This window comes from Labrus mixtus, chromosome 10, assembly GCF_963584025.1.
Source record: "Labrus mixtus chromosome 10, fLabMix1.1, whole genome shotgun sequence".
Classification (NCBI taxonomy): domain Eukaryota; kingdom Metazoa; phylum Chordata; class Actinopteri; order Labriformes; family Labridae; genus Labrus; species Labrus mixtus.
Window position 1 is genome coordinate 10509339 of NC_083621.1, and position 14491 is coordinate 10523829.

The following is a 14491-nucleotide window of genomic DNA, read 5'->3' on the forward strand; positions in this document are numbered from 1 at the left end:
TTTATGAAGAGTGCTGTGCGATAAACCGTAACTGTAGTCAGTCCCAGTGCCACCGGTTATACGCAAATCCTCCCCAATCTTGTTGTTGGAAACATCTCTCACATACCGAGACAGATAGACGAGCCTATCTCTGTAATCCTTATGTGTGCGTATGTGGGCATTCTTGTGCGCATGTAAGAGTCTAAGAATTTCTGTGAATTTCATTTGGTGCACCTAAATGTTTCAAACAAGGGGTTAAGTTCCACTAGGGCGATGTCGTCGCCGTCTGTAATAATTATTTAAAATTATTTTCAGGATGAGAGGCGTCACATCTGCCTGCAGGGTGGGTCATATGATGACTGGCCAATACCGTCTTTACGTTGTGCATTTTTAATTCGTCAGAAAATACCTGTATCCACAGAAGTCTTTTAAAAGTAAGAGAACAAATTACAGAAGAATACAACACAGTTGTTTGTTATTGGTAAATTAAGTTTTGTCATGCAATATTAGGTCTGCAGCGCCTGCCACCGCTTGGTGGCGCCCCGTGTCTGATTATTTGTTTGCACGGTCAAAGCATACAGAGTGCCTAAGCCACATTTTGTAACATCCCATGAATCACCTTAATAAAATAGCCTACAAAATCAAACACCAGAGTGAAGCACTTCTTGTTCTTTACAAGGAGGGGAGTTATGACAGACGAAACATTTGTGATCATTAATCACATGTAGCCTATAATAATGATTCGGATGATGTGCAACATTTGCACTTTTGGGATTTTTCTAAATAATAAAAAATATTTTCGGACTTGTAAAATGAAAATGTCTCGTGTAATATAGAGATGTGAACTTGGAGCCTGAGGGTGGACGTTTTCTGCTCAATCCAAATGTAAAAGTCAGCGAAACCGGAATGTGCATGTGTCATAGAATATTTTTGTAATGTTGTATCTCTACACATAAATAGTGGCATAAGCTGTACGACTGATCACACGAATTTATTGCAGGATGTTCTTCATTTGAAAAATGCCTAATGCAAATCAGAAAATGGATGAGGAAGAGTTGGCTATTCTTCAGATTGAAACTCTTTCTCTTAATTCTCCTAAACCGTATTCTCTATTTGAATTGTAAATTAAAGTAAAGTAAATTAGCCTAATTGGCTACTGTTGAATTTTGCTGTCTGCAGGGTTACACTACTCTCCTCATCCAACTTATTTTCTTCCCTTTATAGTGGAATTAAAAAAAACGGAATAATGACACAGCAGGGTTACATCACTGTTTGTAAAATTAAACTAACGACAGACACTGATGATGTTGTGGAAGCACAGACACACTTTCTGTAGAAATGTTCTCACTTGAAAGCGTTTCTGTGCAACTCTTTCCTGGAGCTGAGTGCTGACAGTGTCTCGATCAAATCCTCTCAGGTGTAACAACAGAGCGCGCGCAGGCTCCTCCCCAACCTAGCTCTGTCCGCACTGTCAGTAGAACAGGAAGACTCCTCTACCCCCGCTATAGACCGAGCTTTCTCTGCTGTCACTCAGGGGTTAAAAAGTTTACTAAACTCGTAAGAATCATGGAAACTAATTTGAGAGAACACGTAGGTCATAGTAACCCGTAACACCAACTCGTCAACCGTGTTGTCGCCGAAAACTACATGTGGAAGTGGGGACGGCGAACTTTTTTCTCTTCTCGGGACTATACAAACTATAGCCTGACAAGTTAGCCTAGCTGAGCTAACCTTAGCACAGTTCGTATCTTTTACTTTTAGGACTTATAACCTAATTCACATTGATAAATCTTCGATTCTTGTGACTCGTGGGTACTAAAAGACAAAAGTCCAAATTGGCATTTTCCTTAAAAGCAACAGGTTGTTTTTGAACTTTTCGTCGTGAGGACGTACGGTTGTGCTTTGAATTTCCCTCCTTCAGTCATAACAGACAGGCGGCTTAGCGAGGGGTTCGCTCCCTGTTGGCTGTCTACCAAATCATTAGCAACACTGTGCTAATTGTGGCTAGTTAGCCACAGCAGTAGCGCAGGCCCAAGGGAATTAACTGTTGTTACTTTCGCAAGCTCAGGAAAACGCCGTCCGAGTACTGCAGCTTTGTTTTACGTTTAAGTCCGGGGACTTTACCGCCGCACAGGTTTAGTTTGACACGCTGTTCGAGGAGACGGATTAGTTTACAACTATGGATCCCCACACAGGGAACTCTGCTTCAGCTGCTGGTCCGAAGAAGGACAAGAAAGCGAAGAAGAACTATGAGGATGGAGATGGGAAAAAGAAATTTGTGAGTATCCCATAGTTGTATTCATTATGATCCGTTCAAAAGTGTTGAATCTAACTTTACGGATGGTTACATTTCTTCCTCGGAAAGTTTTATTTTAAACTTTAGCCTGAGTTGCATATATCATATATAAAAATGTATTGTGGGCTCATGTTTTTTTTGTATGGGTGGGATATGTATGCATATATGTGTTGTGTTGTGTTGTGTGGTGGAACACCTACATTTCTTTACTGGGATGAATAAAGTACATCTTATCTTATTTAAGTGAAGCTACAAAGTAACTTACTGCCCCCATACCTGTTATTACCTTTAACCCCTATAAAGCTGTTCACCAGCCGCCCAGTGTGACCAGTCAAATTAATTGTCAACATAGGAGTAAAAAACTGACACTCCAACCTTTTCAACATACACTGACATTATAAACCTATAATTATACTGTCCTCCTGAGATATTACAACAATTGTAAAAGGCCATAAATACTGATCTAAGTGTTCAACCAGGACCTGATGGCTAGATGTGTGTGTCAAATTAATGACCTCAATTTCTTTTGTAAGGTGTGGCACTGTTGACACATCTGCTCATGTAGTCCAAAGAGGTGAGTCTGGGAGCAGAGCAGTAAGAGTCACCCAAAGTGATGCTTGTCATCAGCCAGTCAAGCTGTTACGTAATTGAACTCCTTGGCCACATCTAGCAACGGCTGAAAACTGATATTGAACACAAAGACAAACAGTAACCAGAGGATGCACAAAACACACGTGTGAGCCAGGGTAAACAATTCCTCCACACAAACATGAATGCATGCTTAATTTCAGAGTTTACAAAATACACTCTCCAAAGCAACCCTGTTAGTTTTGTCTGGCTGAAAACATGTGGTTACACAATAGAACTGTCTTTCCAGTTTCTCTTTCTTCATTCCTTTCTTTATTAATGGATAACTTTTTTATTATTAGTACCACGTTATGAACCAAATAGTACGTCTAATAAGGATTTGCAAGAGGCTATTACTCTTTGAAGGGCTGCGATAAATAATCGAGTCAGTTAAGATTAAATAATAATAGCCCACTTTTTAAATGATCAATACATTGTTTCAGTAATTTCAGTTACTAAAATGTTAAACATATGCTGGCATCTACTTATGGTGTCTTGTTTGGCTTTTGTTTTGAAAAATGTAATGTTTATTGTAAAATAGTCTTTAGTTGACTCAGTTTAGTTGCACACCTAATAGTCATGGTCTTGATGGGAAAAAAAAACACATTCAGGCAGTTCGTCTACTCTAGCATCCAGGTACTACACTGGAGAAGTGATAAGCTGTCAAAGTCATACAGTACTGGAAATGTAAGCCCTTTATCAGCCTTTGGAAATAAAAGACCAAAATAGGTGGAAATGAAGCAAGTATTGAGAGAGGTATTACAAAGTATGCACAGGTTTAGTTAGGTATATTAAGAAAAATGAGGCACAAATAGAAACCAGTTGTGCAATTTTCCACAAGACACTAAATACACAATTCTGTATTTTAGTGTATGTGCATGTCTGTGTTGACCTTATATTAATGTATGCCCTTGACTTCATTACACCAGTAACTTTGAAATATGAACCCTCCTGGCAGAATTTGTCTGACAGCACAGTCCGAGTTCAGAGGGAGTTTAAGGAGTGTAGAAATATGTGCTGTGTACTTGATCTATATGGCATGACTTTGCCCCTCTAACTATCTTGTCTATTGGATTAACCTATCTATGACTTCATCACTCTTCCCTTTCACCTTGTTCAAACATACCAATGCTGATGAGATATGTACCACTCACGACGTGTGTGTGGAGTCCAGTCAGTGTGTGTGTAGAATACCAAACCAAAATACATCCTTGTGAGAATCTTTGCCCATTTTGTCTTTTTAGGACTGAATGAAGCAGTGTGGTTGGATTATTTGGACAGTTGACTATTTTTCTTGAGCTTGTCACAGCAAACACTTTTGAAATAGTGTGTTGTGGGAAAAAGCTACTGAAGGGCCACTTCAACTCATACATAAACTATTGAATTTATGAAAGATGGACATTTTGGACATCAGCAAAACAAGAAGAAAACAATGACCCTTGTAATATTTACTATAGCTCTACCCCCCACTAACATGCTGCTCCCCAAATGTTCCCCTGCTGTGTATAAGCATGTCTGCAAGCCTGAGGTTGTGTTAGGGCTGGGTATTTTTCACAATCCCACGATACGATACGTGTAACGATGCAGAGGCCACGATACGATATATATCGTGATATAATTAGATTTTTGATTTTCAATACAACATCTGTTCTTTATTGTTGAGAACAACAGCAGAGGCATTTTAAGGGTCCTACAGCTTCAAACACTTCAATTCAGGTCCTCAGATATTAACATTAAAACATTTTAATCCCAGAGAGCTATGGCTTTGGTGTTATTGTGAACTGCACCAAAGGTCAGTTGTCTTTCAAAACTGTCTTCACAGCTTTGCAGCCATATGGATTCTGTAACATCTGCATCCATACATGTATTTGCAAGGAACACATGACGATATATTGCCATATTGATTTTATGAGTACAGCCCTAGTTTGTGTGTGTCTCAGTTCAAATCACTAGCTTTGTTTTTTGTGCAAATGTAACTTGTAGTTTTGTTTAACAAGAATGCTTCAAATTATATTTGCTGTTCTTGCAGGTACTTATAGCTTAATTTTTTTGTCTGAAGTTGGTCATAATAGCTGCACACCCTAAGGTGCTATCTGTGTTCCCCAGGCAGCAGTGACATGAAAGATCAGCATCCATGAACTCTGTTGACATAAACAAACTGGCTCGACTCAGCAGGCAGGCAGCATGGATTAGCCAGGGATCACTGACTTGGACAGCTGTTTAGGATACAAGGTGAATTGTAGATCACAGATTCCGGCTCTGGGGTATGTTGTTGAGTTTGGCAGGTTATCTGTTTTTTAGGTGGGATGTGTGCTGAATGTTCTCAGGTATACATGCACATTTTTACTCCTTGATTTGGAATGTGAGTTATCAAGCTGACCAATTAGAAGTTTTTGGACTGATTTGTTTAAGTTGATCTTGTTGTTCTAGGATTTATAGAAGATTGTTTCATTTTTCTCAGAGCCTGATTGGTTATTAAATAGTTACTGATACTCATTATTGCTCTTTTTATCAATTTGATAGTGGGACAGGTGGGAAACACTAACATATAATAGAACTTTCCTTGTGTCACAGAATTTTGTCCATTACATAACATTTCCCTCTGATTAGAACGCTGACAGTAATGTCATTTTAAAAAATCCACAAATTTGCCAGATCATATGAAACATACTGAACATATGTATTTTATTTTTAGCTTTCAGCATTTATATGTGTTGATGTAGATAAGACCTTTCCATGGAATATGAAAAGACAGCCCCTTATACTTGATGCCAAACCAAGAGCCCCCAAGCAAATTTATATTAAGAATATTTTTACTTGCACATGCAGGCAACCTAAACCCAGAAGTTGGATTGCTTCCGTTGTTTTAAAAAAAATGATTGAAAGTGATTTCCTTAACATGTTTGTGACAGTTATGATAAATATATTATGATGTGAAGGGAGAAAATGGTAGGAAAGAAAAGTGTTCAATGGTTCCAATGTTCAAGGGAAGTTTTAATTCTATTCAATTCTGATCTAAAGAGAAACAGAGCAGTGCACGTTAAGCATAAAGTCTTGTGCCTGTGTGAGCCTTTGTGCAGCACTGCACCTACTTCCTGGGGGAACCACCTCAGCAAATGCTTAATTCAAGATAACCTTATGTACTAAGCCAGTCAGGCCATGACTCTTCAGTTGCAGAGTCTGACTCAAACCGTTCAGTTAAGTACAGTAGGTAATGATTTGCTTTGATGTATAGAGGCCTTTTTTGCTTTTTTTAATGTATATCTCCTTTATTCCCCAAATATGCACATCCAGGCACACACAGATGCACTCTTTTCTGTTCACTACGTCTCAGGGGAAGAGGAGCATGCTGTGAGCTCAAGAATTGGATGACTGTGTGCCAGCGTGAAACTGGAGTGGTTAATGGACTGCTAGTGGCAGGAGCCTCTTGGCTCAAAGTGAACAGGAGTATTCAGGGAGTAAGACTAAGCAAGGGAAAGCCAGTGAGCTGTCAATGAGCAGCATCTGGGGGAGGCAGAGAGGGAGAGACAAATTGAGTGAGAGAGAAACAAGACAGAAAGCAAAGGAATGAGTGGGAAAGAAGCCAGAAAAGAGAAAAGAAGATAAGGAGATTAAGGAAGGAATAGAATGCACTCAAGGGGTGGTGCAGTAAGTGACACACCTCCGTCTGTAAATGAACCTCTGTTCAACTTCCCATATGTACCATTTTCTCTCTTTTCTTTGAGAATAATGCATTTAAGATAAATTTACTCTGTTTGTGTCGCTTTATTGGCAATGCGTCTTCAATTTAAGGAAAGATGAATGGTGGTCCATGTGCCGGCAGAGGTGGGTCTGTGACTAATGTCTGTGAACTAAGGAAATTGTAGTCTATTCTTCCAGGTAGTGCTGATGAGTGATGTTGTGACAACAGAATGGGATCGCTACAACCTGGCCTACTGTAGTTGTCGAAGTTAGACTGAAATCCGATCCAGATTCCTTTAATAAGACACTTGGAATTAAATAATCTGTCCTGGATGAGCATAAAGACTAAATGTGCAGCTCTCTCTGTCTGCTCTCTCCTTACTGTTCTTTACAGTTAAAAAAGTAACAGCTGTTGGCTCAGCTGTATTTGGTTTGCTGAAGCCTGTTCTGACTGGATGTGAGTGCTAGGTTGAGTAATAAAAGTGCTGGTGACCAATTTGTTAGGGCAGGCACACAGAGGAATGCAGAGTCACTACACAAGTATAATACCATTATTCCTCCTTCACCTGGGTAGGTGTTTATATTTTGTTTTGGCGTTTGTTTTTTTTTATTACAGTTTAGTTTTAATTAGATTTTTAACTCGTCTGCAAGGTGTTTCCTATCCAAAAATTGTGGGTGACACCATGTACCGCCATCAGCCCCCGTCACTGTATGACAACGTTTTCATGGAGAGCAGTTTTCCAAGTACAGCACCTGGTGAATTTGTCATTTCTAACTGCAGGACGAAAAGTAAAAGGAGAGCAACATGTTAGAAGTTTTCCTGCTTTGCTGCTATACAGACATGTCCTACGCAAATATCCAGTTACACATGAATTGTTCGTATGAATGATTTTGTCCTAAAATAATAAAGACCTCCATGGATCTCTCAATGTGTGTCCCGCCTGCAGAGGGATTGTTTATTTGAGACATCTGTGACCGTTAGAGACTCTAGACTGCAGCGTTTTTTAAACTTCACTGACAGACCTGAGAGTCACACAGAGTAACACAAGGCTTCATGATTAAATGTTCCAAATACATATGCTGTCCTTCTCTCTTGCTACTCTCTTTCGAGTATAATACATAAAAAAAAAAGTTAAAACGTTATTGCCACATATAACTTTAGCAGTTACTAACGTATAAAGAGAAACAAGGAGTTAATAATTACACAATCAGGATCAACAAGTCAGCTCGACATTTTAAAAAACGTGTTTCTAGTCCTGAGGATGAAAAGAGAGAAAGTTGAAAAACATAAATTATGATAAATACTGGTTAATTAATAATTCTATAAGGTGAGTGTAAGGCAAAGTTTAGGTGAAGAAGTAACTTCTCTCTGTCTTTCATGTTCATCATCAGACTTCATGTGAATGAGAACACTTTAAATCTGCTAGAATGTGAAATTTGACATCGATGCAGGAAGTAATAGATATTTTTATTATTTACCTTTACAAAAATAAAGGGAAATAGATAAATATTTTTTTGCCAAATTGGTGCAGAAAAATACATCAGAATACAAGATTAAAGGGTTTAATTCTCAACATTTCTTGGCATCTCAGTCACCGTATTCTGTACCGAAATGTAATGTTAAAAAAACTCATGTGAGGTGTTTTCTTTCTCAGAGTGCTCCTGGCAGTATATGATTTCTCAAAACTATGATACAGGCTTATCCAGATTTTTGAACTAGGATATAAATGTGGGGGAAAAAATCTGATCAAAACCAGGATTCTAGTTTCCTGTAAATGCAAACACTTGGAATTTGTGTGGGAATCCCCCTTCATTATAAGTGCTTGTCTTGTAGGCCTTTCTGATGATTGATTGTTAGGTTCATAATAATAATAACAAAGTTTTATACAGCACCTTTCAAGAGCAGATGTCACAAAGTGCTTTACTAAGAAGATAAAAAACAAACAGGTAATGACACAATAGATTAAGCAAAGGCAAGTCTAAATGAATAGGCCTTAAATTGCCGTCCCATAATTTACAAACAAATTTGCTGAATTTATACTGTTGGTGCGATAATATACTGCGCTATTGAGCCACCCTGTATCGCCTCGGTGGGAATTCCTTCACTGAGACAGCCCTAGTTGCATGGTTCAACTCCTGATCCTGACACCGTTTGATGCCATGTCTTCCCTCACTCTCTCTCCACACATTTCATGTCGCTCTTTGTCTGTCCTATCAAAAAAAGCCAAAAAACAAAGCCAAAGAAAAATCTTTAAAATATTTTTTACGAGACACCAGATGTTAATTTTGTTCTGCTGTGCTAACAATTATGTCAATTACTATAACAGGGAAGCATGACGTTGAACTACTGTTAGAGGGGTACGACAAGAGTGAGAAGAAAAGAATGTCAATGCACAACTCTCCCTTGTTCATGTCACAAGGTGAAGTTGATTGTTTTTGTGTGACTTGCGTTCTTTTGCATACATCATATTTTGTGATCCTTGTTCAGAGATGCACTTCCAAAAATGTTTTGTGGTGTTGTTTAGTGTGGTGTTGTGAGGCCGTAGACCGAATTCTGTTTCTGCATGTCATTCTTTGTCATGTTTATTTTCAACAAGTCTGTGAAGACTTAAACAAATGCTCGTTTGCATACTGGCCAGAGCTGTTGAATATTTACCACAGCTATTTTTACTAACCCTGATATTTGTCTGTGACCTTTATTTGCAGTAAATTCTGTTAAATTGAATTTACCAGTTGTGTTTTACTTGTTTTGTTTTATTATGTATTTGACTTGAAATAAAGTGCCACCTCAGTTCATTCATTGTGCTGGAGTTACATAAATGTTGCTTCCTCATTCAGCCTTTGTCTGTTCTTCCGTGAAAAAAATGTGAGAAACTGAAGCAGCTTGTGAATGTTGTGTTCAGACAACTCCAACCTTCACACACTCATTTTGCCAACTGTTAAACATACTTCTGCTTATTTTCTTTCTAGTTGCATGTGTGTGCAGTACATGCATGGGTCTGTGCAGCAACACACATACACACCACATACACTCACAATAAGATATGACAGTGTTTCCACCATGTGTTTTTTATTTCTCAAATACTGAGGGCTGTGTCAGGAAGTTGTGCAAAAATAGTGAACACAGGATGCTTCCTTATTGATGCCTATAATTATACTTTTTCTGCCTTTCCATCTATTGTGCAGTGAGGTACCAGTGGACTAGTAAATATGTTTACATACATTTAAACAGCCTGCTTGCACTCCTCTGGAAGCCTGGATGTTTCAGTGGCCTTGTTAATTTTAAAATACAGAGCCAGATTAAGTCATTTGAGCCAAATGAGTGTCTGTATTTGCATTTCTGCATTTCAGTCTTTTAGTTTGATCATAAGTGGACCAGTCTGACAGTCAGAAATCTGACTATGTTGCGAAGGTTTGCGTAAACATATGCTGTAGAAAATGGCTGACTGAGGTATCTGTGATATGGAGCTTCTTCAGCCATCGGACAGTTGAATAGCTTCCTAGCTCCCTCCACCCACACCTTTCCAGGCAGGATTGGGGGGCCTATAACCTTATTATCTTAAGAAACTGTCCACTGCTTTGAAAAATAACAGCCAGGCAGATTTGAGAAGTCCGCTATTCAGTATAAAAGCTCTTGGAATTTTTTAGTACTTTGTGTACCTTTAAAATTACTACTTTAATGCCATCAGTTACTTTTAGGATGAAGAGCATCTCAGTGTTACCCCTACTCCAAAAGAAAGGCACAAAAACGTTTATGGCATTAACGTTATTTTGTTGCACTCATTTTTTTTCAGCAGAGCATGAGCGCTTTCATTTCACAGTCCTGAGCAAAGTGTCTGCTCTGCTTGCATGTTCCTACCAAGGGAGAGCTTTCGTCTTTGACATCATCACACTGACTGACACATCCTTTACTGTTTGTCTCTCGGCAGGATATGAATTTTGGCTGAGCCTCTTAGATGAAGAAGTTCCACCTGTTTCCTTTTTCTTGTACCAAATTCGACTTCCTTTAAAGACACTTGTCTGAAACATTTATGATACTGAGACCACTTTTGTTGAACCACTGACTTTTAATATTTTAATTGACAAACGCAAGTAAAGCATGCTGCTACTCTAGTGCAAATATGATATGGATGGTGTAGACCAATACATCAATTGTTCACAACACTGTCATTTTTATTCTGTTTAAGAAAATTCCCTGTTTTTGTTGATCTGGATGGATTATTATTTGTTTATATTGAAGATTCAGATAGTAAGTCATACTAGTATATAATGGTTAAAAAACTAATGCATGGTGATAACGATAATGACTCGTTCATTGTATGACCTTATAATAGTGAATTAGGTCCTTTAGCCATGCTCTTTCATGTCATTCTTTATTCTTGTTTTGACAGCATAGTTTGCTTGTAAGCAACTTGTTGGATCAGCAGGCCTGCAGACTGATCCTGCAAAGATATGAATGCTCTTGAAGGAGCAAGTCACCTGTGTTGTGTATTGGGGGGTTTAGGAAGGATTACAATGTCAGTTCTCCTCTATGACACTCCTCAGTCTCCCCTTGGCAGATTACAGCTAATCTCAGACTGCTACGTGTATCTCAACACCATGACTGTCATCAGTGCGGGTCTACGTGCTGTCATGGTTGAGTGAACAGAGGATAGCAGTCTGTGCCTGTTGCTAAGAATGGAGCAAGATGTTAAACCTTTAAAGGCTGTGAAAGAAATTTAGCTGCCATTCACACATGCACACCCTGCTGTTTCTTGGCTTGTCAGGAAACTAAGCTTAACCGGAAACCTCTCTTTACTTTACATTATAAATTAATGGTGTGAGCTTAGGTCTATAGCAGATACTTTGGATACCCATAGTCATTTTACTATCACAGAGCTATGGCATACTAAAGGCAACATTAGAAAAAAGGTTAAATATTGATAAATCCTAAATAAAGCAAAGGAATATTTGATGTTCTATTTAAAATAGCTTTGTTTCTTCAGTGTTTTTTGTGAACATACATGTAGCTCCACAACACATCATGAATAACCTAATACTAATATTGGCTTGGAAAATTCTGTGGGGTATGATAGGAAATAAGAATATAGTATATCGGTTAAATACAACGTACTTTGGGCAAAATAGAAAATGAAAAAAAATCTTTCTCAATTGACTAAACAGGGAGTGAAACGCCTTTTTAACATTTATTTAACCTGGAAAAACCTCACAGATTGAGAATCTAATTTACAAGAGTGTCCTTTCTAAGACAGGCATTAGCACAAAAAAGACATTCTGCTCTGCTGAAGTACAACAAGTGCACATGCATTACTTAACTTTCATTAATAAAGTATTTTGTGCCTTTCTTTTGGAAGGGCAGCAATTTACTTTGGAGTGGCGGGGAAACACTGCACACTCAATGCTTCTGTGCCTGATTCAGTAGAAGGATGTTCTCATCAGTAGGAACAGTCAATGATGCACACATATATCAACCAAGTCTCTGTGCGCCGGTACAGTGGACTGAGTATTCGTTTGTATGAGGGAGGTAATGAGAATGTGTGAGTGGGTCACACATACATTGTTCATGTTAATATGGAGGTCAAAGTTTGATATTCTCATAGACCTACTATAGCTCTGTGTGTCGGGTATTTGACCAGAAAGTGTGCTGATAAATGCTTTACTCTGCTTATTCTTAGACAAGAGAGCTGCACAGTAGGGCTGGGAATTTTAAGTTGTCTCAAGATTTGATTAAATTTTGATTTAATACATACTTCAGTATCTACTCCATTTGGCATTCTACTGAGTTGAAGAACTAGCCTTAGCACTTGGCAGGGAGTGACTGATTAGCCCCCCGCCCCAAAAAAAAGGATTTTTGGAAGTTATGAATCTATTTAAAATCTCCCAAAATTAGAATCTCGATTTTTACATGAATCGTTTTTTTTTCGCATCTCTACTGCACAGTATATTGTTTATTTATCCCCATGCAATTCAAAGATGCAATAAAAAAAACTGGGTTTGCAATCTAGAGATGCTACTATAAGGCATTTAATGGTACGATCAAAGTATAATGAAAACTCTGAGAGACTTTGATCGTACCATTATCCCGATTTTTATGCATGAATTAATTTCACAATGTTACTGTCTAAAATCATGTGAACTTTCTTTTTAAATGTTAATTTAATTTATTGAAAGAGAAATAACAGTAATCAAATAAAACAGTACAAAATTATAAAATAAACAAAAATGGTGACATTTGTGACATTTCCCCTTAAATCTGAATGTTGCAGAGGTGTAATGGCGGGGCGAAGTGATCCCCCCTTATTATTGTCTTCGGAGGTAGTAACAGAGGAGTTACAGAGGCAAGACGGGATCAGCTGAGGCAGCGAGGGAGCATAGTGCTGTGTGTGGGTAGATCCTCTGAAACGATGTGAACTCACAGACAGGGACACCAATGTTACGCCATCGTGGAATCAATATGAATGTACAAAGACATGATGACGGCTGAGCTTAGTTACGACACTCTTGTGGAAGAAGCAGTCTAAGAAGGGTTATTGACTCTGACAGCCACAGCCATTCACCCATATAGCAAGTAGTGCTAATCCTCCTTTGTTTCTAATAATGTGGTAAGCATTTTCTTCTTTAGTTTTTGATGCAATAAGAATTTGGTTGGCAAACAGCTTTCTGATGGGCTACAACCACCGGCTGGCCTTCATAACATTTAAACAGCAGCGTTAAAAACAATAGAAAACATTTTTTTTTTCAGATGACATTAGCTCAATAGCAAGGTCTCCTCATTTAAAGAGGTCATATTATGCCCTTTTTGGGGTTCGTATATTTAATCCATGTACCTACTAAAGTATGTTCACAATAGCTAAAGTTCGAAAAAATGTCTGTTTTCATGCACTGCTGCTCCATGCACCGGCTCGCTTCTGGCTCTTAAGTATTTGAAAAATCCTAACCTATGCCTATTTAAAACAAATTATTTAAATTATTATTATTAATATAAGGTAGACACCATTGACCCCAAGGGGGAACTTTTCCCAATGTTGAGGATAACCTGAAGTGTTATTGTCATCAACTTCTATCCATGCCTATTTTGTATTCTTCTATTTTTTTACGTGTAGTGCTGTGTAGTGATGGTGATACTGCAGATGCTGCATAGAGTTTAATGTGTTTGACACTGGAGCTGTAACTTTTTCTAGCAGGTTTTGCAGACTTTTGCGTCAGTCTTGGTGTTCCTGAAATGCCCCCACAATGCTGACTTCACTGGTTTCTTCGTTGGACACAAAGTTCTGTTTCTTGATCCCCTGCCACAGTAAAGTTAATCAAGCGTAGCTTCTGTGTCTCTTGATAAGAACGGGACATTAACATGGTGACCACAGTTGTCACTTTGTTTCTATTCCATGCAGGTAGCGTCATATAGGTAATGTACCGCTGGCTCCTTTTTTCAGAGAGTGAGAACACCCAGTGTAGCGGAGCCTTTATTTCTATATAAACGTGACTTTTTAAATCTTTAACTGCTGCATCCCTAGTGTAATGTCAAGCAAATTAACTGAAAAACATCCTGCTGCCACTGTTTTAGCTGCTTGATGCAAAATGAAAAACACATTTTCTTTTGTTATTATGATTTACAGTTATGTCAAAATATAAAAATACAAAGACAAAATCTGTCTTATCTCAAATTTTAAGGGTGACCCCTTTGCCAGAGTCCACAGTTTACTAACCGCTGTGCATGCCAATTTGGTGTCACTTGCCTGTTAACAAAATGAGGTGACTTTTCAGTACCTGTATTTTGGTTGTCAGTGACGTCTCCTCCTGGTGCTGTGTAACACTGTGGCTACATAAATGTGTTGGTGACGGAGTGAATGAGCCATGGATTGTTATAGTTTACTGGTCATGCCTGCAGTGCACAATCAGTGTGGGATTGTA

At 38.4% G+C, this 14491-nt stretch overlaps 1 protein-coding gene across 3 annotated transcripts in view; it reads left to right on the plus strand.

Moving 5' to 3' along the window:
- Positions 1-1431: 1431 nt before the first annotated feature.
- LOC132981932 (protein diaphanous homolog 1-like) overlaps positions 1432-14491 on the plus strand; it is a 96201-nt gene continuing 83141 nt past the window's right edge. For 2 of the 3 annotated variants that reach the window (XM_061048072.1, XM_061048073.1), the window contains exon 1: positions 1433-2257. In XM_061048072.1, the coding sequence (XP_060904055.1) occupies positions 2159-2257 (99 nt within the window). In that variant the 5' untranslated portion in view covers positions 1433-2158. Of the gene's footprint in view, positions 2258-14491 lie in introns of all 3 variants that reach the window. The other variant, XM_061048075.1, reaches the window with a different exon arrangement.